Consider the following 27,904-nt stretch of genomic DNA (forward strand, 5'->3'; position numbering starts at 1 on the left):
GCACGATCAGGATGAAATCTTGTACTGTATCATAAAAGATTTGCTAGCATTGTGGGGTTTAAAATCAATTTATTTTTTCCCCCATGAATGGCCAAAAAAGGTCTCTTTACGGAGCCCGGGAGTGGCCATCAGTAAGAAAAAACATTTATATCGAGGGAACGATTTACAATTCGTGCGCACGAAATAGTTATACGATTTACAATTTCTGCCCACGAAATAATTAAATCGTTACCTCGTTTTCTTTAATCCGTGCGCACGAAATAATGTTGTCTAACTCTTTCCTTCGTGTCATGGTAGTCGCGCGCCCATAGAAAGCGAAATTCTAAAGCGCCAGCATTGTCTCCGGCTCCTAACAACGCTATCAAACAGAAGTTAACACGTTACAGTGTCTTTATATTAGTACAGTAAAGCCTAACTGACATTGCTGCAGATTAGGATAATGGATAGAGATAAACCGATTAAGTTTTATTTTGCTTTGGGGATGAGTTATGATGGCATTGTAGCTACTCTTGAAGTACAGAACATCACTGTCACTCAGCAAGCGGAAACTGAAGAGTTTGCTCATGTTTAATGGGCTCTACCGACGGCGATATGCAGAAAAAAATGGCTTTATTGTTGACCAATTGCCAAGGAAAGAGTTAGAAAACATTATTTCGTGCACACGAATTAAAGAAAACGAGGGAACGATTGAGTTATTTCGTGCACACGAACTGTAAATCGTTCCCTTGATATAACTTTTTTTAATAGCTAATAGCCACTCCCGGTTTCCGTACGGTGTGTCTTTGAGTTGTAATTGCAAAATCCTAGGCTCCATGTGTCACAATTACATTCTGTTACATGTTATGAGGATTGTTTGAGTATGATCTCTTTTGGTAACTCTCACACCACTATGACATGACATCTTAAACACTTTATCATTTTACATTCAGCATATTATTCTGTTAGCTTCTATGTAAGTTATTATTAACTTACTTGTCTGATGTATTATAAAAAAGAGCATTGGACACAAACCTAAGAGAAGCAAATCCATTTGATAACGACTAGGGCGTGCCTTAAATGCTGTACAGCTTAAGATATTCGATTAGTATTTCTACACTCGCTCTGCTTGATCAAAAGCAAAGACTTTTCTGAAGAAGTGGTTTTGTATATATTTCCCCCTATTTAGATCCTTTCCAGGACGTTGGGGGAAAATATGCCAGTTAAATGGACTGAATAATGTAAGTTTTCACCCTTCCTTATAAAGTTATGTCAGACATTTCTCACAAACCAACAATCTTCCTTGTCAAGAAACAGAGCAATTAATGTTTCCTTTTGTTCCTTTGAGCTGGAATGGGCAAAGCAAAAACATCAAATGGAGCTAAAATTAAACACTTTACTGGCCCTGGACCGTGTGTGAAGTTCGTGGGGCTTTTTAACATGCGGCACATGAGAGGAAATAGGAACAACTTGAATTTTTAAACAACAGCAATGTGGTCCGTAGGGAGCCGAATGCTTAGAAAATATCTTTCTGATCAGGTTCTTGCCTAAATGAGCAATGAATTACAGAGGGCCCGAGATTATGGCTTTTGGCTTTACTGCAGTCCTGTGAAAACATCTGAAGTTGTGAGCCCCATGATGCTTCAAAGGCCCATTTGGATTTTGTTAAAAAGTGATTCAGATAATTTGTGGGTTTTATAATGAAGTCATTCATTGGCAAAATGAGGTTCTGCTTTGTGGTTTTTGTGAAGCTGAGAGTAAAGCTGTTGCACCTAAGAATTATGTTCACGCTGAAAGATGTTCACTCCGGAACTGACTTAACAAACAAACAAACACAGGGGCTACAGACCGAAAATGTCACTTTAGTGTTTGTCGCAGAGATATTAAGTGCTACTTAAAAGGTCTGTAAGGTGTTTTTAGCAGGCATTACAGTCTGCATGTGTGTAGCCTATATGACAGTAACAGAAAAAAAGGATATTTTCTCGTGAAGCGTCCCCCCTCTCTAGAAAAGAGTTGTTCAGAAGTACCTAACTAAATAAGGATGACATGGGGGCTTGACATTGCTGTCTCCCAGTTCCTGGGCCTGTGGTTCAATTCTGGATGTGGGTGTCTTCTGCATGGAGTTTGCACTGTTTTTCCATGTTTTCACCAGGTGCTCTAGTTTCCTCCCCTGTTCACAAAGACATGCTGGCTTGTAAATGTTAATTAGTTGGTCTATGCTGCCCCTGTGATTTTGTGTGCTGTATGTGTGTGCCCTGCAAAGATGTGGTGTGCCATCTAATGTGTTGTCCTTCATCTGTATGCTGGGTTCCCACAAACCTTAACAAGAGCAACGTTAACTCTCTGAAAACGGTTGGATTGGCAGATAGTGGGCGATCAATTATTTGCTAAAGCCTAAATGTTGAAAAAGTAATTTTTCATTTCATGCTTCACTGAGGTCAGAACAAATGCATGGAACTGTTCCTTTTCTCTGTATTTGCTACATTTGCCCTTCTTTGCTCCTCCTTCTCATAAACACTGTCATGATTATCTCTTCAAGAATAAGAAGACAAATAGGATTCACTTTTAAAATCCAGAAAAGTCACACAGTACCAGCACTTTGATTCTAGATATCTTTGCCATTTAAGGAAATGGCTTGACTGAGATATGCTCTGGCTGTTCTACTTGGCTTTTGGAATGAAATGGAATATAGAACATGAACGCATGAAGCAGCTTACTGCTCTGAAAACGTGTTGGTTCTTATTTCATTCCCTACAATGTTTTATACCTCACTCAGAGGTATATGAAAGGTATATGATAGAGGTAAATGAAAGCTTTGCCCCAGCTGCTGCACGCAAATCTTTAATGTGCCCACTTGATATTGATTTCCTGATTGTAAAAAAGCATCTAGTATTTATCACATGTAAATCCACCAATCCCAGGCTGGTTAAGAATTTGCTTTTGCCAGATCGTTTGACATTTTGACTCAATTTAAACTATAATATTAGTTTTTTTCCAAATTTATACTATATGTGAAGAGAGATTTAGTAAAATACAGAATCAGTGCCTGACCTGAAACCTTATTTTTAAGCATTTTCCTTTGAATTCAGTTAGTTCATCAATAACGTTAAGGAGAAACATCAATTAAAGGAGGATTCAAATCCATAGCTGTCAGAAACCGTGGAGACACGTTTCTTTCCAAAAGAAGCCTGGAGAATGTTTTATTCTGTAATCTAATGGTTGTATTTTTTTTATTAATGTAAGTCTTATTTGTAAACATTTTACAAGCCTTCACTCAATAAAGCTGTTATTCCCTGCCGGTGGCATAACAGTATGTCAGTGGGGAAAGGAATCGATATTTCACGTGTAACAGGATAAGAATTTCCCACTGGTTTTGTTGGCATATGCTATAAGATTAGCAGGGATGTATAAATTAATGCATTTTAGAGTAATCAGTGCCAGACTGAGATTCAGTGTGCACTTTGCTGGAGACTCCAGTATTATTTTAATAGCCATGTCTTCTGCCAAGTATACTCCCTGTTTACCATGGGGGAGTAATGTTGTAATGTAGCAACTGTGGAATACACCCACAAACGGGATACTGTATGTGTTACACAGAGAGCAGTGTTCCTGATCTAGACTGTATACAGTATATGAAAACATTGTGATGAAATCTTCCTGTCTTAATAAATACCTGACAAACATGTATGGTCCTTTATCCATAATAGCATGTGGGAAAACTGTTCTTTTTTTCAGGCTTTTTTAGCTGTGCCTTAGTCTGTCTTTATTTAGGAGGGATGTGCCTTTTCTCACACAAAAAAATAGAATGATAATGCTGTTTTTAAATTGTGATTATGTCTTCCCACCATTAAAAAACAGCAAAGTGCCCTCCCTTTAGATCCTTCTTTAATGAAGAATTGATTTTCCACCATGGTGATAAATGCCCTGTAATGTTATTTTGAGCTTCTGTTTAAACATCCTTTCTAAGTACCAATATGGCTTTTGCAGTAACAGAAAGACAAGTGAACAACATACAAGTTCAGAGAATGTCAGAAAAAGAGTGTATTTGCATGTATTTTATATTCAGTGATGTAATTTGTTTAACTGTCTGAGAATACAGACCCTTAAAGTGTTATAAAGTCAAAGGAAGTTCTGGACCACACAGCCTTCTCCTAGTATATCACTATCTTTAAAGTAAAATATATATATTTACTTAAAGACAAGTTAATGTTTGGAAGCGTTTACCAAGGCCTGTCAGTGAATTCAATATGCTGGGATCCACCTCAGATCTTACAAAAATGTGATACAAGTCTCACTGCCTTCTTAACCAGAAAAAAAAAACTACTGTAGCTGAACTGCAGTCTTTTGATCAGGAAGCATAGTAGGTATTAAACATAGATCTTTTTTTATTTCTTGTTTTTAATTGATCAAATCTGTCTAGATTTGTCCATTGAAAACCACTGTTAAAATATTACTGCAGGCTATGAACAGTAAAACTACGACAATAAAACAAGACCGGTTAACCCATTTTTCACAACTGTAATTGATAAAACACACTCAGGGCTTCACACAAATTCCTAAATGAAAACTGAAGAAATCTGTGGAAAACACTACACAATTCAACCTCTTTTTATTACTTAACTAACAATGCATGTGGATTTTTTACTGAATTGATTATCAATTCAATGCTGATAAACAGCTTGAAAAATATTATTATATTGTATTTGCTGTTTGTATAGCTATTACACAAACATCCAGGAACAAAATTAAACAAGAAACACATTGCCTGTGTCTTCAGATATCTTTCAACCATATAAAATGTGGAAGGTTACAGAGTAGGGACAGAGGATATACCACTATAACATTAACAGTCATGGCATCACTGTGCCTCTGGGTTTTTTCTGATCTTTGCTGGTGTGAAGTTAGCAAGCCTGCTGCTTTCCTTGGCCTGTGTACAGAAAACATCAACAAAACATCCAAGGTCAGAACTTCTATTTTCTAGTTAATATGCCAAGTTTCAGGAGAACCACACCCCTCCCCCCCAGTGAATAACGGAAATTTGTTCTTATTCTTTATTTGGTTATCCCTCTCAAAACAAGTAAACAAAACATTAACTTTTCACATGGAATCCCTTATTTAGCTAGGAGAGTGTTGTTATCTTATTAGCTGTGGAATACTTCTTGGAAATCTGAATTGATCCTAAATAGATCAAAGGAATCTTTTTGCTCAGACCAAAAGAGGACATTAAATAACTGTTAAAAAGATAACTGTGTCTCGTTTAAATGCATAATTTAAGTTTATCACATTGAATTGTATATATCTTTCCTCGTAATATCTTGTTGAAAGTATGTGTATTTCCTGGCTTCTTTTTGTAAAACGCAGGTATGCTAGGGCACCTTGTCAGTGTAGGAGCAAGCGTGTGTAATATTGACTGGAATTGGCTGAGCATATCAGTACTTGAAGAGGGACACGCAGGACTTAATGACATAAGAAAGGCCTGACAAACAAGGGGTGGCCAGTCAGACCACTGGGCTTGTTTGGTTTATAGTATTGTGATTTCTTCAAAGAAACCAGGCCATCAGCTTCAACAACACACTTGGATAGTTTGTTCTATGTCTAGTTTCCCACAAAGCTCCTGCTGTTTTCAGTTTGTGGAAGTACAGTATATGAATAGCTGTTGACTAGGAGGAAAGTGGAGCTGCATGGTGGCCCTAAATTGTCTTTATTGAGTTGCTCTAGCAGGGGTGGACAGGTAGAGGGGCTGTAGTCAGAATAAGTGAGTTATGCCTGCAGGTCTGTTGGTAAAAACACCTCAGTCCTGCCTAGGTTTCTGTTAGTTGTTCTTCACATTTGATCTATTTTCTGTAAGTTTTCGCTGTAATAACGTTTCCACGAGAATCACAACACCCAATAAGAAAATGAGTTTGGTCATGTTTACAGCAAAGTTTCGAAAATTTGGCTTTGCTTACTTGGCTGAGGGTCAACCACCTGGCTGTAGCATTAGGAAAGAGCAAAAATGCACACAGAGCAAGGAGTTAACACAGAGGCAGCTGCACGAGTGGAGATGGGGTGGAAGAGGAATGCAGAAAGATGAACATGAGGAAGAGAGAGGGGTGTGGCTGTAGTTATAGCTGTTCTGGAAGTGAGGTCGGGGAGGATTGCAAGTTTGAGTCACAGAGGTAAAGAGCTTAGTTGCTGTTCTCCCTCCTGAATAAAAACACCATTTAAAAATCACTTTTCTTCATTTTATATGCCAAAAGGTTGGGTCACTTTGTTTTTGATTTTTCCTTCAAGTGATCTGGGTGAGCAAGCAAAAGTTTAGTCCTCTTGCAAATGTACAGTAGGATTTCTTCAGTTCTGGATTAAGGGCTGTTCTCATTTCAATCTTTGACGATCAGAGCTGTTCATTCCATGTGTGGCCGAGGCTATTAATTACAATTTGTTATACAAATCTTTGCCACTTCTACACTTAACTAATAGACTTTTTTAAGAATAAGTTTTGGGTCTCATTCCAAACCACCATCCCTTTATAGCACAGGTTTCTGAAAGTACAGTATGTCTAGCATTTAGTTGATAAGAGCTTTTAATGAGATTCCAACAGCCTATTGACATTGAGTGTATGTTTACTCAGAAAGAAGAGGAACAAGTAAAGGTTAATTCCATGCTGAACAGCAGAAAGAAGAAACAGGCTGAGGGCTGTTGATTCCGATCTTTGTTTTAAACACTTTACTTTGTAGCCAGCTCGCGTTGACGTAGTTCCCTACTCGAACGTCAGAAAGAGAAGTCTGTAAAGTGCAGATAACAATCATTTTGATTCATAACAATTTTATCTACCTAAAATGCATGCTTCCAAAACTCACATAGCAGTTTCTTTGCTGTTTGCACCCCGGTGTGATAAAATCGTGTATATTCAAACCTTCTGTCTGATATATTTTGGGCAGATGAAGGCAAACACTGCTTCCTTCAAGATCTCAACATTCAGCCAAATGCCGAGTTTTGCACATTGGTCGTACACGGACACTAGCAAGCTTGTGTAGACTGGAGAGAGAAAAGGGCTCATGTTCCCTGCTCTTGCAGGTTTTTGGCCAGCCATGTTAAAATGTTGCTTTGTGGCAAAATTAAGATCCCCCTCATGGATCAGTGGAATCCCAGCAATTCTTGGACTGTGCTTAAGACCAAGTACAAAGAGTTAGCCATGTCCCTGAGACCCAAATGCATTCCTTTTGTTTGCTCCTGGATTCTGTGTGGAATCTGTAGTAGGGATTTTGACTAATTTTTGTCAGTCCAATTCAGTATTTTGCGTTTCTCTTTCTAATCTGTCCTGAGCCACACTTTGTTGCAGACTTGTTGAAGAGGCACAGCTGTTTTAACCCTGCATCCCAGAATTACTCTGCTAATTTGTCTTTGAACACTTTCAAAGCGCAGGGAAGCTGTGTCCGGTTTCTATTGTGAATGCTGGCAGCCCTGTGGAATGTTCTCATAATGAAGTATTAATTACATCACGCATTTTGTCAAATGCACTTTGGAGCACTGAAACTGCCTTCTGCCACAGGCCCTTTTCTTTTACATTTGGTGTTGAGGTTGGGTAATATGACATGATATGTATGTGATCAGATAAAGACAGAGTTTTCAGGCTCTGTTAATATTCTCAAGTATACCGTGTGTGATCCTCTATGTGTTTTATTCTTCATTTAATCCTGAATATGGACTTTTGTAGTTTCTTTATTACATAAAAAGTTACAATTTTTTAAAGAGGCTAAACCTTCTACCTCATTATATACTAAATCTGCATTAGTGTTATATTATAACTATGGAACTATATATATATGTGTGTATGTACAGTATTCTGAAAAGTGTCTAGGACTCTGTGCTGACCTACAGCAAGTGGGAATGATACAGAGAAGTTTATAAAAGCCTGACACTAAAACAATTTGGAAATTCCTGCAGCTTATATAAACATAATCTTAAACATTGGGAAGTATTGTAAACACTCCAACTTTGCAATTCATCATGCTAACACTCATTTATTTACATTATTAGCCTCACAAAGTCACAGATCTCTAAAAGAACAAGGTATTTCTTCAAATTACAAATTGATTCATTCTTTCTAGTTTCCTACCTCCAAATTCAAGCAGCATAAACAAATTATTTTCTAAGACAAAGATATGTTGGCTATGCAACTAATTATTAATATTCCTTTAAGGTTATCATAAATTGTTTTGAAAGAGGAAGCATTTTCCTCTTCTTTTCTGCTGTTTATATCCTTTGATTCACATTAGCCCCGACTGTTGATGAAACTGATGCTGCACAATATACAGTTTTAAAATGTTCACTCAAGCATCTCGTTGGACAACGATCCAAATTAACCTCATAACTAATCCCTGTGTGAACAAACAATCATGCACTACAGGGGATGCACTACAGGGTGAAGCTGAATTAAGGTCAGAGTCCCTTTGCAGGCCAGGTTTTAGAACCTGTATCAGATGTTGCCAAGAATATAAGGTCAGAGTGTCTCCTAAGAACAGAAGGACATACTGTATACTAGTGAAAAAAATGAGCTGTGGTCATTCAGACTCTATATCACAGTTGTTTACTATTAGCTGATCAGACCTAGAATCTTATTCTTGTTTCCTTTCTTCAGGTGACTCTTTCAACGTGTAGCCAATGCTTTTGTAGTGTATGCCATTCCTCATAGATCATAGATGTCACCTCAGATATTTTCACAAATTAAGCAGTTAGCTTGAGTTTCAAAGGAAAATGTTTCCTTCTAAATATTTGACTTTTTGTGACAGCAGATTGGGTGGCAAAAGGGAGATATTGCATTATAAATTTAATTAATGGAGAATTGTCATTTTAACTTTTTCAATACGGTTAATGATTTCAAAAGGGATAGTTATTTTGTCCTCCATGCCTCATATTTCCTACTGTTAAATAATTTGTCAGAAACAAAATACTAACTTGCTATTTTCAGCTGTACATTTTTCTATGTGTAGAAAAACAGAGAAAAGAGGCGCAATACTTCTGATAAGTTAAAAGCATTCATGGGAGAATTCCTGTTTTCCTGATTTTTTCAAATGTCTTAACCTTTCCAGAATTCACTGTGAAATTATTGAGTAAAGCCTAGTCAGTTGAAAGACTGGATGAATGGAACCATTATCTGTCATTACGTGTGAACAGAAATGTTAATTGGTCTCTTAAGGAAGCAGCAGTAGTCAATCCTGGTCCTGTAGGGCTGGTGTACCTGCTGGTTTTCTACATCTTTTCAAAGGACCAATATCTGAAGTGCTTGGAGAAGCTAACTTACAGTAAGTTAAATTGGTCCCAATAAGCAGATAATAAACTGTGCCTCCAAGTCCAGGAATGCTCACCTTTGCTGCAGTGACTCCACTCTCAGTTCTCCGCCTGATCTGTTTTGTGTCTGAATGGCTGTCACACATCAAGGGTGTTCTTCAGTGGTGCCCTCTTGTGTGGAAAGTGTCGTGAGATCCTTCGGGATGACATGAACTATATAAACGCAAGGAATCATTATTTATAAAGTCCTACAGCAGCTCTGGTCTAAGTAGGTTTGAAATTTCTGGTAGAAGGGGAAATCAGGGTGACACCAGAGCATTGTCTGAGACTTCCATCGCTGCCTCCAGTCCCTGCACTCTGTAATAGAATGGGATGAGGTTCTAATGTGGTTTAGCTACTGATAAAATGAAGAGCACTGAGCTGTACACATTTCTTTTGTCTACTGTTTCTAACCTTTTTGTTTCAAGCTAACAATTAAGAGCGCTAGTCCTGTATGTTGTCATACAAAATGTATCCTTTTAGCTCTAATGTGTATGTGAAGGGTGAAAAATAATGTTAAATCTGAGGAACACCTGACATTTAGCCAATTAGATTTTGTTTGGTACTTGTGACGGATTTGCTACTATGGATTTGCTAGACCTTTGCATGTTGTGATTGTAATATTTAGAAGACTCCAATGAATGTGAAGTAAATATTGCTAAATGACAAGTTTAGCCTTTTTTACTAATAAAAGTCAAAGTTGCTAGAATAGTAGAAAACACTAATGGCTTTGATTAAATGATCATAAGAAGCATGATTGAGTCTAAGACTTTTGCACAGCACTGTATAAGAAACAATAGCTATCCACTACTGTCAAACAAATCTGTGAAAATAGATGCATCCCAGCTGGGTGTGCAATTGTGATTTCCAACATGACTTCATTACATAATTCTAAGTTAATTTATGTTCGATTTGAATAAAGAAAATAAACAGTGTTCATGTGTTGAAATGGTGAATTACTCTACCCACATGTTAGTACACTATCTTGCATTCATATTAGTATCTTGTTAATCAGACGTTTTTGATTAAACAGTATGTATTATTGACTCGTGTCTCAACTTATTCTAGAATAAGCAACATATTCTAAAAATGTCCCTGCTTTTCATACTAGTACATATCATTCTAAGTCAATTCTGAGAAGTCTTGTCATTTTCACCGTAACAGGTTCTTAGTAATTGGGAAATAACATTCTAAAAAGAAACACAAATGGAAAGTCATATAGATGCATAAATGAATTTGCAGGAGTAAAAATAAACTCATAGCCAAAGACCTTTCAAGCCTAATGGATAAATCCAAGGTCATGTCATACTGGTAGAATATATCTCTTTAGCATTGTATTATCCATTACGGAGTCTTGTCATTTCTGTATTTTTATATTTTGAGTTGTAAACATCCATATTCTCCAGAAATGCATTATTCTACTAGAAGTTAACATTCATTGGCTGGTTATTGTCACTGTTTTGACACATTAACAGATAATTCAGGGATTTCACTTTTGTTGTCATTACGTTTTTGTCATTTTTGCCTTCATTGTTAAAATGAATGTATTAACTGAGTGTGAAACTGATTTTAGTTACAAAGTGTGCCGTACAGGCCTGTCATGTGCCTTTTGGAAGAGACTTTGCAGGATATTCTAAGATATGGATGCTGGCAGAAAGACACACATACCTCACACATTGATGTCAGTGGAGTCAAGCAAGGCTGCTGTGAGAGATCAGAGACCAGTCCTTTTAGGAATGGATATGATAAAGAAAGCTTTCCTACGGTAGGCACCATATTAATATATAGAGAAGATACTGTTAGTTACCGTGTGAAATTAAGTGTTCAGGAATTTAAATCATTGCTTTCTATATTGAAGCTAGCACTTTTGTGTATCAACAAGGCTCTGGAGAATTCAACAATGTCTGGCTTCTAGGGATAGAAGTCACTTTTTGTAGCAGGCACACACTATGCCTTGTTACATGTTTTGATGGCCCCCTTTCTGGCAAATTGCTCCGTATTTCTAGATAATGAAAGGAAAAGTTGGAAGGGAGATAGCTGCCTGTTTCCAAGGTGAGCACCAGAAGGCACAGAAGGATCAGGGTGGCAAATTCAGAGCAAGGGAGTTTGGGGAGTTAGTGCTATGTGGCTGTAATCCCATCTCCCTGGCAGTGGGACAGTGCCCTCTGCTGGTGCTACATTACATGCATCAGGTGTAGGACCCAATGAGGGTGTGCCGTGATACAGTACTGTTCTAAGCCTCGCTGTCATTGGTCAAGTTCAAAGTTCAATATTCTGCAGCTGATTTCTTGTCTCTTCTCCATCAGCGCAACACCGATGCAAATCATGGAGGCTGCGACTGCATAAGGTCATGAGAAAATGCACAGAACTTGAATAATAAGATGGTGAATAAAACTTCACGTTATGTGTCCTTCTTGTCTTTTTGCTCTGGGTTGTACATTAAAGAACCATATTATTTTCAGAGTAAGCACAAACCTTACAGTCTTTGGAATAATGGCATTGTGCTGAACACGTCCACATTCATACCCAAAAAACTTTGTCCAAAAGCTTTATTCCTTTCCGTTCTGTTCTGGCTATGACCCACTAGCAATCTGTTGCTAGCACCACATCAAACCTGTCAGGAGAAAGCTCTGTCCTGCCTAGCCTTTGGTTTCCACGGCAACATGATAAACATGTTGAGTTTCAATGTGTGTACAAGGCATGCACTTTATTAAAGTCTAAATCAAGCCTTCTTATAGGTCTTTCTTGCATGAAGTATTAACCCAGAAGTTTTGTCAGAAACATGCAGACACAGTTAGTCATATAGTATGTTCGACACCTCTATGCAGAAGTATCTAAAATGAAAAGGAATTACAGAGTTCGTTAATCTTCTTGTAAGGTTACTTAGTTGATTTTTGTTTTTTTCTTATTTTTACATTAAAAGTCTTCTTCTTGCAGTTATTAGTCAGTGTTATTACAATTTTGAAAGATACATATATGAACCTGTCCATACAGGTTTAAAGTGTGTAATGTTTTGTTAGTTCAGTTCTTTTCACTCAGTATCTCTTTTATGCAGAGACACAATTGTATGATCTCCGACTGAAATAGCATTTTGTTTTAATTTAGCACTACTCTATATAGTATACAAAACGATAATACTAAAATAGCCTTTTAGCATTAATGGATGTGTAGAAAAGAACACTATGCTAATAACAAGGAACACCTGACAATATGTTGATTAGATTTGACACATAAAGGTGATGGATTAGCTATTACCTCTTTATATCGACAGCACTTGTATAGTTGAGTTGGAGTAAACTACCACAAGTTGCTCACAAGTTTTTAAATATTGTGATGAATGTGAATTAAACATCCTTTATGAGAAACGTGGTTTGTTCTCAGTCAAACTAAGCTGTAATTAATAACTCTCAAAGTAGTTACATTAGAGGAAAACAGTACTGGAAGCTTTATGCAGGATTTATTTTAATTCCTGCTTGTGTTGTAATGGTGTTTTAAGTGTTCAAGGTATATTCACAGCAGTGTGTATAGTTCATGTAAAACAAAGTGCTTTGAAATCATATCAGATAATGATTTTATAATGTGATTAGACAACTGCTGGCATTTATTTGGGATTTTGTAACTTCAGAACTGCAACCCATGAAAGAGTTTTTCATCTCAGCTGTGTAAAATGTCTGGAATGAAATGTTGCTAACACTCTGAAACTCTCCCCACTACCTTGAACTTTAATTTTCAGGAAAATAAATTATGTTCAGATAGACTTTTTTTTGTAAAACATTAAAACAAATTTGACCTTGCAATCAATCAATAAATCAATCAATATATCAATGAACTAACCAACAAACGAATCAATCAACCAATCAATCGACATTTGGTGTAGTGCCGTTCACCACAGAGTGCTTCCCAGATCTATACAACAGTTAACAATATAATAATAGTTGGCCACTGGGGAGAGAGGGAGGAAAACAACTGCCAACTCCCAGTGAGAGAAAAGTAACCTCTGGGGGTCCCAGGACCAAGGGTTCCCTATATAGTGGCTATATGGTAAAAGTGTCCTCCAGGAATGCACAGTTTGTGCAACAGCCCTGTTTAGAATGTGTTGTTTCTTGTCCTCCCTGTGAGGATGATTTCTGTGAGTCTTCAGGTTTCTGGGGTTTGTTCTTTGCAATAGAACATCAGGTTCATTCAATAAAGTTGATTAAAAATTATTGGAGTACAAAATCTGAATAAATGTTTTCATCCTGATCTATGTAAAGAGAAAAACAAAGCAAAAGGTAACAGTTATTTTTAAGTTGGGAAAAGTAACCATGCAAAATGGATTCAGTTATACCTGAATGCTGTTTTTCCAGATATTTTGGGACTTGCTCGATTTCATTATCCTGTTTTTGTGTTCCTATGTTGACATGTTTTAAGCAAGATTAGCATATCCTTACTAAGAAAAGAACTAGAATTTGGGCAAAATTTCCAACACTGTAGGTTGAAATTTTTTCTCCTCACAATCCTCCTCTGTTTTCTCAGGGTGGCCAAGGCTATGAAGGTAGCGCTGTATGAAACCCCCACTGGCTGGAAGTTCTTCGGAAATTTAATGGATTCTGGGAGATGTTCCCTTGGTGGAGAGGAAAGCTTTGGAACTGGTGAGGGGCAGCTTTTTCCACTCCTGTTTAGTGTCAACTGCATGTCACATCAAGAACGGCCCAGTGGAAGAACCGTTTATCTGGACAGACAGGCTTCAGATTTCGCAGAATTACTAAATCCATAAGGAACTGAAGAGGGGAAAAACATCGCAGCTTCTCCAAACTGAGAGCCTGCCAGGCTGCTTTCATTATATTTCACAGCAGTATACTGCAACTGCACAGGATCGTGAATGTCAAGTCATAATACTTTTGAGTGATAGTGAGGTTTACCAAAAATATTTGCTCTTGTTATTTGTCCTCTGATTCAGCCCCACCCCAAACATACATGAAGCTAAAGAGTAAACTCACTTTGTTCTCTAAATCATTATGTCCTCATTGAAATCCCTATTCTAAATAATAGCCATTCTTCTCCTATAAAAGGAAGAAAGCTTGTGAAGCATCCTCCAGCTGGGCTTCTCTCCCCAGACAGCCTTCTTGGCAGGACGTCAAGGAATGGGAAAAGCGGAGCTTAATTATTCCATTTCTGTCGTAGTGTTCATTTGGAAGTAACATGCTGCTGATTTTCGGAGAAATGCCATCTGAATGCTTTACAGCCCATTTAAGGCAAATAGGATAGTGTTGAAACTGATGGGTCCCTGCATATCTGAGACATTTATGATGCAGGGCTGCCTTTTATTGGTACTGGCTCCTAAAGGCAGGGCTACTCAGATATTTGCAGCTCCTGGCACACTTTTCAATGTCCCAAAATTTTTTGCGGCATTTTAAAATACTCCACATTAATATTGCAAGAAGTAACATTTATTTCAAACTGAAGCATAGATTACAATTGTACTGAGAAGTATTAGACTACACTTTTTAGACTAGTATTTCAATGTGAAATCTCCTTCAAAGGAGATCGATGAGTCTTGATAGGTGAAAAAGCCATCCCGCCATTTTCAAACCGCGTTGTGCCGTGCACAGGCAGGGGGAGCCATAGCCCATCCTGGCAAGCAACGAGCACACAGCCTGTGATGCCTGGGCACCCCCGATGGGACGCCAGTCCATCACAGGGCACACACAGACACAGATACAGACACACACTCTCACACCAGGGTCAGGTTTCCCAGAAGCCAATTAACCTACCAGTATGTTTTTGGACTGTGGGAAGAAACCCTCGTGAAGACATGGAGGAAATACAAACTCCACACAGGTCTGGAATTGAAGCAGGGCCCTAGTGCTGTGAGGCAGCAATGCTTATCACTGTTTCACCATGCAATATATGTAGAACTGTCACATAATCTAAAATTTTAAATTGGTAGTTAATTGCAGAGAATTATTAAGACTATTAAGTAGTTGGATTACACCTACTACTTATGCCTTCAGGGTAGAAATGAACCAGAAATGATTCAGTTTGAAATACTGAATGCAATATTCAAGCAAGTAAATTACTTTTCAAAGTAATGTTTTACTCATGACTCATAATCATGACTTGGATTATTTCATTCAATTACACATTCCTTTACCTGTGTAATAGGAAGCATATTTGATTAGGATAAGTAACACTAGTCAGACTTTGAAGATATTTTGCTAAATACTTCTAATTATATCCGATTAGGTTATACCGGATGAAGTCAAATAATTAAATACGTTGCTACAGTGCCTTCATAAAATAGCCAGTAATGATCCCTAAGTAATTTTGTCATAGTCGTACATCACTGAGTAGTATTTGGAGATTATGTCATTTTTTTATTTCTATTGCATCTGGTGGAATCAGCGAATACAACGCAGTTGAAAATGAATTGTGTTTAGATGACCTGGATGAGCCTCTTGGGTTTGTAACTGTCATGAAGACCTTGAGACTGAGTTACTTCCTTGTATGTCACTACAGTAATACCCCTGTGTTCTTCTCTTTTTATAGTCAGCCTAGTGTCATGTTGCAGCCTGTGCCAATGCTTGCTGTGCTCAGTATGTGCCAGTATATGGAAGCAGAGAATGTTCTGACTGAGAAATCTTCATAGAAAATAAAGTGTTCGCATTTGATTAACAGAATGCTTTGTTTTTCAAATCTATAACTGAAGGTAGTGTAAGAACTCCCCTGTGCTATTTGACTGTTTAAATGTTTATACAGTATGTTTAGGCATTGTTTATGAAAGCTGATGATACCTGATGCGAGAGGCCCCGGATCAGTTTTAGAATCCTATAAGGGGTATGAATGTACTGAAAAGGTGCCAAATTACAAATGAGTCGTTTTGTACCCTAAAGTGACTGGGTGTTAAAGGTTTTATCGACAGAACTCCGCAATTCCTATATTGAGAGATAAAACCAGAGCGGTCTGTCTCTTTGCAATGGCCTGCAATGAATGTAGGTTGTGCAGATATGAATGATGTGTCTATATTTCATTGTTTCTTTTCTAAGTGCATGGAGATCATGTTCCCTTAACATTTCTGTGGTCTCTGAAAACCTTAATGACACTTAGCATTGGATATTTACCTTGGTGTTATTGGAAATTGCTGAATTTTTCAATGGTGTATAGTACAGTGGCCATTTTGGTAAATCAATCTTACATTGTAGAGAATGTATTTTCACTTTAAACATCAGAATTAAAAATGATTATAAGCTACTCAATATGGACTTGAATTCTGTAAATGTATTTTAAAGTGTTTTTATGCACTTTAATAGTGTATCATTTTTATGTCTTTTTTCCCTATATGGCCTTCTGTGGGGCTATAGAAACAATTATTTATGCATGGAGTGGATTGGATAACTAGGCTCAAAGGAAAATTGTCTGAGCATTGCATGAATGTTATTACTAGGAAGCCTAATTAGACAGAAGCATAATATGTACAAGTTAGATTGGGGGGCTGTGTCATGCATTTAAACTGAAAACGATCACACACAAGTTAATGTCACACTTCAAAAAGGAATGTAAATTCAAAAAGTCTTTCGGTCTCACTGGGAGCAGCAAATGTTTAGGGTTCCACAGTGTAAGAGGGACTAATGTGAGATAACAGTACACAACGGATCAATGTGTAGTCATATACCAATAGTGTAGTACATATCAATGAGTGTGGCTGCTATATACAGTATACAGTACCCTGCCATGAAGAGACGATTATCATGGCACCTCTATATCAGTAATTTGCTAAATTTTTAGAGCCTGTTTTTGGATGGCATCAAGTTCTATGGATATTCCAGGTCAAAGGAACCCAACTGATTTATTCAAACAATGCCAACTACAATGCACTACTACAGGATCAATAATGACACAAAATGTCATTATTGCCATGTACAGTAGTAAAATGTAAACTAAGAGAACGCTTACTCAAGACATTTGAGAACAGGAGTAACACCTTACCGATAATTTGTGAGGTTGTTAAATCATTGTATTTTAGCTTTTCTAAATATATAGTAGCAAACAACCACTACAATGTTACTGAAGTTCATACCCTGGCTTCTTTCATAGAGCGGCAAAGAAACCAGACTAATTTTTGATAATTGATTCTTGACATTTGTCAGTCAGCAACAAAATTTAGTCAACTACAAATGCTATTTAAAAATACTATACTGTTCATTTATTTATATTGTTAATATATATTTTACAAAGCAGATGGCAGTGAAAACTACATGGCAGTGCACTCAAAACACAGAACAGGAGGCTCTTCCTTACCCAAAGGGTTTTGGGTGCCTGGAATGAGCTACCCAGCCATGCAGTTGAAGCTGTCTGAACCTTGATGTCTTTCAAGAAATGGCTGTAAGAGGTCTCTGGATCTTTTGGCAAAGCAGGTCTTCCTGTTGTTGGTTTCAAACACAGTTCCATGTCGTTTCCACTGGTGTGCTCTGTTTAGATGCAATATAAATATGTGAAAGCCTTTGAAGATTTGGATGATTATGATTATTATTGTTATTGTTATTATTATGCCAGTGTGTGTTGACTGTTAAAATGTTGGGTTTTTTTTCCTTAATGTGCTTTTGTACAGGAATTATTTGAGAATTGGTGGCTGTCAAACAGGCTCAACTCCATTCCTCTGTTCTCCTTGTATTGTCTTATTTGCATATATTGAGACTGGATCAGCTGAAGTATTCTCGTCTAAAAACCGTTCCTCTCTTATTTCAAAATAATTGTCTTAGTCCTGGAAACTATTGGAAACTATTGTAGTCAATATACAGGCGTTTCTAGAGAAGCTTGGCAGCCAAAGAAAATTTGCAATCTGGTGTAGCAATGTCTGGAAATAGATAGAACTCTTTTGTTTTGGGCCATGGTAGAGTATATCTGTGGAGCTGGTGTTTGGAGGCTGAGAGGCAGTTGGTAAGGAAGCAGAGATGGGTTATTTTGATCTTCCTACATTGGTCTCCCACTGAGATAAAAACTTAAACGTGAGGCCTGAGTCATCTTTCCCATTCCGCGATTCACTCGAAATGACAACACCCAAGAATTAAGCATATTGAAAGGTTTATGAAGTGTTTTAGTTACAGTCAGTCTGGCTTATCCCGCTTGGCTGAGGGCCGGGCTCTTGACCACAGGGCCGACCCCCAAGTGGAGTGAGGAGTGACCAGGGGGCAGGAGATGGTGTGGAGGGGCGATGCAAAAGACGTACTGTAGGCGAGGGAGAGAGGGGGATTACGTATAGTATTCCTAGTTGTTATGTGAGGAAATTACGTCAGGAGTGATTACAAATTACTGACAGCTGAGGCTGATTGAACTTGGCTGTTGTCTTCCCTCTTGACCTTTCTTTACTAAATGTGCTCCAGCTTTTATGTTGTTTGTGACTTGCTAGGCATGTGAAACAAAGAACCCCGATGTCATATGTGTTCCACGGAAGACGTTGAAATTAGGCTTTACGACTGAAAAAGCAAGAGAGTCGTTTTCTATATCTTATATGTTACCACAACTCGTTCTCAATGCACCACAGCAGACTCTCTGTTGTCACTGTTGCAGTATCATTTGTTATATTAACTGCCCTAAAAAGAGATTGGCTGTGTTTCCTGAGATGACATGGGAAAGAATGTTTAACTCTCCAGACACAATTTTATCTCAAATGAATAAAAAATGTGTGCTTTGTTGTGTTAAGAGGGACTTCCTTTAAGCTACAGATATCTTTTCAAGTGTTGCAACCAGGGCCATTTTTGCAAACAAAAATAGCACTTTATTTTCCCAGATTAAGAGATACTGTAGAAAGAGAACAGCACCACGCAGTGTGTAAATGAAGCTAGTAGAGAACTGCGAGGCAATGAAATTATGACAGAAAAGAAGCTGTTCAGTGGGTCAACAACAAAATGAGAAACGCTGGTTTTTAGCAAGTTATTCATTGCTCTTCCAGTGATACAGTGATTCACATAGTGTTGCAGTGGGAACTGAAAAGGCTTAAGGATATGATAGGGCTTTTGCAGTACATAACTTTCAAAAGCTTTAAATAATGCCTGTGTAAAAGGGCTCTGTGTGCAATGTCTGGCTGCAGAAGGCAGAAGACAGTGCAGAATTCTTCTGAGGCAGGAGAACTTTGGTTTAGCAGAGTTTCCCACTGTCTACAGCACTGTGATTGCTGGTTTTCATTACAGCTACAACTGCGCTGGTATTTCAGAATTGATCTGCTTGCTTGTGGAGAGTTTTATTTAGCGTGTTTCTTCAGTTTGTCCTGAGTGTCAAAATCCCTTCCTGCACAGCTACTTTTCCCAATGACATCAGCAACACTGTATCACACCCCCACAATGAGTGATTCTTCCTTCAGCAGATCTCCAATTAGGTCCATCTCAGGCACCTGAATGAGGCCAGTTCTGAAACATAGAAAATGGATCAAATCTCCCTTCAGCTCAGCTTCTTAGAGTCCTTCTTAGAGTCTTAGAGCACAGATCACAAGATACAGCGTTGCTCCAGCACCAGGGCTGGGAGCCTCTGAGCTAGGAGTTGGAACTGTATCTACGTTGAACCGATGAGCAGATATAATAAACTCCCAGAAGGGATAGGGTTGAACCCGTCACACCATAGCGAAATCAGGATTGTGCTACCTGCTGTCTGATTTTTTTAGTCCCGTTCAACTGTAGGAGTTTTATCAGACAGTGTCTTATTTAATCCAAAATTCTTTATACCCCATGAAATAATTCAGGACATGGAATCTAACAAAATCCTGCTGCTGGTCATTCTGTCTTTTGTGGGTAAGCAGCAGGGTATGAACAGATATCTGAGCCTCCTAGCTCTCCTGGACACCTGATTCACAGACAGCGCTCTTCTTGTAACAGGCTCGGACCACATCCGTGAGAAAGATGGCCTGTGGGCAGTGCTGGCTTGGCTCTCCATCGTAGCTGCCCGGAAACAGAGTGTGGAGGAGATCGTGAGGGAACACTGGACCAAGCTGGGGCGCAACTACATCTGCAGGTGAGAACTCCAGGGCAGGCAGGCCTTCTGTAGTTTTCTGGTGGAGTGCTGGATATTTATTTACAGTTTTAATTATATGAAATCCAGTTTGTTTTTTTAAACATGTTTATTTTAACATCTTTATTTCAGTTACTGTAGCTAACTGGCCAGCCAGGGGTGAGTTCTATACATGGATCCAATGAATTCAAATAAAGAAACAACAGTAGCCGTAGCAGTAAAATTTAGGAGAAATTGTGTAATAAGAGAAAGAAGTTAATCCGTAATTATGATCTACAACATTGGCCTGCAGACACACAAGACAGTGTATAATTTTCAACACAGCTATGGTGATAAAATATAAATGCCTGAAATACTCCAGAAACATCTTTAATATTTGTGTTAAAATGCACGCAGCAGACTGTACAGCCAGTGAAGTGCAAAACTCTCATTGTGGTGAATCTGAGCGGAAAATAAGAATCAGAGCATTAGAAAAATGTACATAATGGCAAACTTAAAGAATTACGCTGTACGATTCAATTTATTAACCTATATTGCTGAATTTAATGCTCCTTTAAAGCAATCACGTGCGGGGATTCAAAGATGCAGTTTTTGAAACGACAAGTGGCGAATCCAATGCACAGACATCACAGGACTCCACCACATACAGCAGTATAATTCCACTCACATTTTGCCACTGCCACTGTGTGTGGCCCCAGCTGCCTTCTTTAAATATGGACTAGCTTCTGTCTGACATATTTCTTCAGTCCTTCAAACGAATGAATACACTGTGATCTGCTCTCTTAAAAGAACATACCAGTGTGTCCTCGCTTTTTTTTTGTATGCTGTCTGTAAAATGTTTTCCTGGAGTCTTCAGCGGTGTCATGTTTTTTCTGTTATTTTCTGTTAGGTTTGATTATGAAGGTGTGGACCCCAGAGCCGCACACTACATTATAAGGGACCTGGAAGCTGTGATCACTGACAAAGCGTTTGCCAGTCAGAAGTTTGCAGTGGGGAGCCATGTGTACAGCGTGGAAAAGGCAGACAGCTTTGAGTACACAGACCCTGTGGATGGCACTGTGGCCAGGAACCAGGTCAGATCTGCCAATAACATAGTTGAGTTCAATCACGAGAGCTCTGAGACTGTAGGAGCCAGCTTCAACCTTCACACACCTCTCAATTCATCAAACATCTCAGAATTCATTCGTTTTTTTTATTGCAATTCTCTGTTTCACTAGTCACTACTTTGAGCAAATGAACCAGGAAAACAATGGAACAGGGGAACTCTCACACCCTCTTCACACAGACATAATCCTAATTCCATTAAATCTTCAAAAATATTTTGTATACAACTTTGAATTAAAAACCAAAAGCCACCAAAAAAATTATTATGTAAAGTCCCAAATTCTAAAAGTATAAGTAGAGCAGGTGGTTAGAAAATGCACATTACCTTATTTCCAATCACTAGTGCAACCTTTTAAACATAGAAGCATCTGATAAAGAAAGTAAAAATATTTAAAATGCAATTTTTTTTAACTGAGGTTAGCACAATGATGTGTAAGTATACTGCCTTAGTTCTCAGAGGGTCCTGGCTTTGCCTTGAGTAGTTGACTATGTGGAGTTTGCATGTTGTTTGTAGAGTTTCTCTAGGTGCACTGACTTTAGTGAAGCAGGAGAAATGCTGGTTAGGGTTTATTAGCTACTCTGAATTGTCCCTTCCTACAGTATGTGCACCTCTGTTGGATTGGAGTCCTGTCTAGGGGTAGAGCTGTCTCTAATCTCTGGGCTCTGAACTCTCACCAGCAAAAGCATATTTCTGATGACGGATGGAGGTTCAAATCTAACGAAGGAAGCCTATTCCACTCGCGTCTCTGTCCCTCCTTGCATTCCCACGCGCACACTCTTTAACAAACGGTCACACCGCAGGTAATACGCCAATCACCGTTCACTCCCGTCCCTATTTTAGTTCTCCTCTTTCCTCACTTCCCCGCTCACTATTGCGGATTCTCTTAGAGGTTCCAAGTGCGCCTTATGCTCTTCTAGTTTCCTCTCGGTATTGATCGTCTAGCCTGCTCTCCGTTTTCGACCTAGCCTTACGTTTCGGATTGTTGCCCTTTCGTTGCCTCTCCCGTGATCTGACCTACACGCTTGCTTCCTGGTTTCGTTATTCGCCTAGTGATTTGGATTGTCGCTCCCTGATTGTCTCTCCCGTGTACAGACCTACTCGCTCGCTTCCTGGTATTCGTTTTTGCTTAGCGTTTCGGCTTGGACCGATCCTGCACAGGATCCATTTACACTATCTGCCTGACATGACAGAAGCCATTGATTAATGAAATTTCAACATTAAATAATCGGTAGATGGCAGTAACAAGGAAAACCGTTTTTATTTCCAAAGTACAATACCTGTTTAGAGCCGAACATGTTATTTATCATGTTCTTTTTTTATTTCTTATCCTGTCCAGAATAGGATTTTTTTTGGTCTTGCCTGACTCTGTTCTGAAAAACAAAACAAGATTGAAGCAAGTTTCTAAAATAAGTATTAAGTTGAGAAAATTACGTTTTTGTTTTTTAGATCACTCATGTAATCATACTTCAACTGGGGAATAAGCAAAGAGGCAAAGTCGGGCACGTTTAGCGTTTTTCTTAATTTTGACCATAGTAGGACAAACCTCTTTAGGTGTTTTTTTTTTATTTATTTTTATTCTGGAAATAGAAAAGGGGATGTAATAAATCTTCCAAACCCCTCTTTAAAGTTAGCAGTCTCTGGGGAACCATGATGCTAAAGACATCTAAAACAAATACCATGCATTAACTATCCACTAATGCAATAATTTTGTGGAGAAATGCCACAGAAAAGGTGGAAGTCTGGAGCTATTTTAATCTGTGCTCTACAGTCACAATGTATAGAAATCAGTTTCTAACCTAACATTACTTCTGTTGCTAATCAATTAAACTTTCACTCCACTAAGCCTAAATAGTAATCCTTATTTTAAAAACAACCCATATCAGCAAAAATTAGACTGCTGTAAAGATTTTCTTTTTTACAGCATTTTCTGTAGTCATTTGCTGCTGGTGAAATCAGAATTGCAGGATAGTTCTGGAGTTGTAGCCTAAGGATATCTCACAATTCTGTAATGAGTGTATTTTGATGTGCATTACCACTCAAAAAACCATCAGCTTTGTTGAGGAACCTTCCATTTATTTTTATTCCAAATGCACGTCTAATTAAGAGGTCTGTGTATTATTTTATACATTTCCTTGTATTCTCAAAGGCCTGGTTGCATCCAGCAGTTGAATTGTAAAGTACCTAGCGCAACATGCACGTCAAATAATATAAATGCACTGTGAGTGAAATGAAGTTCAAGGCTTTACGACACATGGGTTCCAAGAAAGTGCAGAAATGTCGAATGAAATATGACAGGAGTTTTTAGCAGTTTGACAGATGAACTGGGAGAGTGTATGCAGAGCTTCAAACAACATTTCCTGCTCTTGGCACTGTTTCATGCAGTGTCTCAGAACAGATGACCCTGGCCAGAACATTTTCTCTTTTCCCTGCTGAGACCTTGTGTCCTATTGACCCCCCCCTACAAGGGAATTCCTCAAACCTATCGAGAGCAACCAACTCAGTTTGTTGGCTTTGACATTTATCTATACCCTGTTGACAGTGGCCAAGCTTCAGAATACATCAAATAACCATTGCGGTTTCACACACAGTAGATTGGTTAGTAGGTTCTGGGTGGATGCAACTCTTTCAGGAAGAAAAATGTCCACGGGAAATGATGAACAGATTGGTTGGCCACCGAGTTTATTGTGTGCACTAAAGTGTAGCGTATGCTCTATTCATCACACATTAGCTGCCAGTGCAGCTCATCTTCCAGAAGTTACAGTTAAGGAGCCTCATTCCTTTATCACGCATGCAGTTCTTTGAAGAAAAACAAAACCGGCATTTGGTTCTCCACCTATTTGTTTGTCCGGCCTACTGTGAACCGTGTGACAAAGCTCCAGAAATCCCAGACAGCCGGTATTGCATCAGCTGTCGTCCTTCTCCCCAGCGCCTGTCTGCTGCAGCAGCAGCTGTCCTGGGAACCAGCAGGGCACATTCAAACACCGACAGCGCTGAAAACTGTGTGGCCCCACAAACGTTATCGCCTGACACTTTCACAGAGGAACCATACGTGGGGATAGCAAGTGACGATAGCACCATGGGCAAAGGATTATGAAAAAATGCCTCATGCATCTTTTTTGTCATTGACTCATCCGCTACCAGAAAAGAAAATAGGTTATGATTCAGAAGATATTCCGGTTGCAGTTCTAGTTTTTCAGTCTCATCGCATTTCATCTCCAAGGCTTCACCTTCACATGGGTCAAATATATTGCAGTGATAACATTCTTATTCATGTTAGGAACAAGTAGAGACTTTTTTATTTATCCATTTTCTAGCTGCTGTGTCTAGTACAGGAGTCACGGGGGGTGTCAGAGCCTGTCCTGGCAAGCAATGGGCTCCAAGCAGGACACCAGTCCATCGCAGGGCTCACACAGACACTGACACGCAAGCACTCACACCGGGGCCATTTTTACAGTCTTTGGACTGTGGGTGGACCCAGAGGAAGCTTACACCAAAACTGGAAGAACACACAAACTCCACACAGATAGCACCCCACGAATTGAACACAGAGCCGCGATACTGCAAGGAGGTAATACTGACCATTGCACCACTGTCCAAACTTTTGTCTTCACTCTTCATACCTCTGTTCATTCAGGGACTATTGAAATCTGAGGCTGTAGTGACATCTGCTGGACATTTTATTTCTTTAAGCGTTGATGAGCTTTCTGTGTCTATCATTTTGTTTTAAGAATAGTACAATAGTAGTACAAAGAGATGGCTGATTTACAGACAGTAATCTAATAAAATACCACTTTCTACATCCCAGTTTATCTCCTTCTGGTAAGTACCAAAGGCAAGGCTTGTAAATGTTTTCATTGACTCTCTTTCTAGAATGTTTCTGTACTGTATTGTAATCCTTTTGGTTTTGCTAAGATTGCATAGGATCCACATTGTTCATTCCTTAGTTTAAATGGAGCTGCATCACATAATAATTCAGTGCTCCTTGTAAGGATAAAAGTGATTATAATATTAATCCTTACACTTATATCAAGTTTTCATGGACTCAGAGCGCTTTACAGGTAATGGGGACTCCCCTCCACCATCAATGTACAGCCCCACCTGGATGATGTGATGAGAGCCACAGTGCTCCTGAACACTCACCACACACCAGCTCTCAGATGGGGATTATCAGGATGCCATGATTGGTAAAGGCCAGGGGGAGATTTTGCCAGAACACCAGCATAGCCCCCTCCTCTTTTTGAGAAATGTCCTGGGATTTTTAATGACCACGTAGAGTCAGGACCTCAGTTTTACCTTTCATCCAAAGGACGGCACCTTTTTACAGTATAGTGTACCCATCACTATACTGGGGCATTAGGACCCACATGGACCGCAGGGTGGGCGCCCCCTGCTGGCCCCACTAACACCTCTTCCAGCAGCATCCTTAGCTTTTTCCAGTAGGTCTCCCATTCAGGTACTGGCCAGGCTCACACCTTTGAGCTTCAGTGGGCTGCCAGCTGTGAGTTGCAGGGTGATTTAGCTGATTGCTAAGAGGGAGTCTCTTGAGAAAAGAATGGGAGAAACCTCAGTTTTACTCTTTATAATGAAAATTTCATTTTGAAACACTACTGTAACTGCTTACAGGGTCTGCGGATTATCTTTACGGATGGATCAAGAATTATATTCAGGCTGGGTGGAACTGGCAGTTCAGGAGCTACCATCAGAATCTACGCAGAGAGCTACGAGCAGGACCCTGAGAAACACAACAGAGAAACACAGGTATTGGTTCAATGTTGAATATGGCCGTTGGCAGCTTCGAATGTTACATAATTGATCATCAAAGTACAGAACAAATATCAAAAACCTAGACAGAAAAGTTGTTTACAAACTTCCAAACAAATGTCACAAATTTTGTGTTTTAGTTTATTTGTATCACAGTGTTGTACTAAAGAAGTACATTACCGGAAGTGTGAAATTGTGAAATTTTAATTTGAGGTCGAAAAACTTGTTACTGAAATAGATTTTCATGGCTATCCATCTGATAAAATCATTTACTTGCATTTAAGTGCTATTGTATTGAGTTCCCCAGATATTGATGGCTGAGACACAGACCTACTGTATGTGGTTAGTTGAAAGTGTTTTCCAGCACTTATTTGTATGGCTTGTATTTATGTTTATCCGATTTATTGAAAAGTGAATGAAATTTACTTGATCAAATTTGCATATTGCCAAAGTTTTTGTTTGTCGACATTTCACTGCACAGTTTTCTTCCACTCCCTGGAACTCGTAGTTTCCTCAACTACCTAATTTGCACGTTGTTTAAGACCAGCTTTTCTTTTCATGGAAAAGGAAATGGAAATGGAAGAAAGATGACTCCTGCTGAAAAAAAAAACATTTACTTTGTTTCCGCATTTATCTGTTAAATCTAATGCAAATTAAAACAGTATAGCCAGATACAAAGATAGAAGGGTCCACCTACCATAAACTAAAACATGAAATAAGCAATATTTAGTGTAATAAGTTAGAATCGCATTCGTAAATTACAGAATTCAGAGAATAGTATAGCAGTACAACAATTGTTTTTAACAAAAGCTATCATGCATAGACAAGAAATGTAAGCTCTAATCGTAGATCTTTTTGTGCTTTTTGGACAAAGATTTTATTCTGTTTTAGATGAAGTGTCAATATCTGTCCAGTGAATATTTGCCGTATTCTTTTCAAACTATTGGCTTCCCATGTGACTCTAACTTGTGAATCATCAAATAATATTTCCGTTGAATTCAGGATAGGTCATGCTAATACATCTAAAACTATCAGATTTTACATCTGAAAAATGTCTGTTTTACGTTCTGCTGCATGCTTTGGGTTGTTGTGTAATGCAGTTCTGTCTGATGACTCTGTGACCATTCTATTTACCTGGCACAAACCTGTATTCAGTGTATTGTGATAAATTAATTGTGTATTCAGCACAATTAATTTATCCGTGTCGGGTCTGTTCAATAAAGTCTCAATGTCCCTCTTAGAGAAAATGATTGTTTTCATTGTGGATTTCTTTTAGTTATCAGATATATTTAATTCCAGTCTAAGCTTGATCACATGACTTAGAACTTTTTGTTTTGGTGTACTTTGGAAGACAAGTGAAGGTGTCCCAAGTTTATTGCCAAGTTTAATACTGGATTCCATGGAACTAGATTGTTTGCTACCAAACAATCCAATGTTCAGTAGTATTTATAGTCTTGGTAAATGATAGGTTTGGCCAAAGATAAGAGCACTGTATTACTTCCTTAATGAAGGTACAGATGAATGTGCATAAAAGAAACGCATTTGTTAACTATATCCAATCGTAAACAACTAAAAACAATTTCCTTTCAACTACCAATAAGCATTTCATTTTAATTTAATGAATCCAAGAACTCCATTGACTAATACATTTCATTCAGGCTAATTCACAGCCTTGTTACCAGACCCTTGTGCTCAGGTTAGTACTATTTGATTAGGCACTGGAATTTTCCTTAGTTTATCTGATGTTTTATGGCTAATTTTGGTGAAGTGGCGAGT

The 27,904-nt window shown here is 38.5% G+C and overlaps 1 protein-coding gene across 1 annotated transcript in view; it reads left to right on the forward strand.

Annotated features, from left to right (window-relative positions):
• pgm5 (phosphoglucomutase 5) overlaps positions 1 to 27,904 on the forward strand; it is a 52,967-nt gene that overhangs the window by 20,864 nt on the left and 4,199 nt on the right. The window contains exons 7-10 of the mRNA XM_006626868.3: positions 13,801 to 13,916; positions 20,130 to 20,265; positions 21,152 to 21,335; positions 25,991 to 26,125. Of these exons, the coding sequence (XP_006626931.2) occupies positions 13,801 to 13,916; positions 20,130 to 20,265; positions 21,152 to 21,335; positions 25,991 to 26,125 (571 nt within the window). The remainder of the gene's footprint in view (positions 1 to 13,800; positions 13,917 to 20,129; positions 20,266 to 21,151; positions 21,336 to 25,990; positions 26,126 to 27,904) is intronic.

This window comes from Lepisosteus oculatus, chromosome 3, assembly GCF_040954835.1.
Source record: "Lepisosteus oculatus isolate fLepOcu1 chromosome 3, fLepOcu1.hap2, whole genome shotgun sequence".
Classification (NCBI taxonomy): Eukaryota; Metazoa; Chordata; class Actinopteri; order Semionotiformes; family Lepisosteidae; genus Lepisosteus; species Lepisosteus oculatus.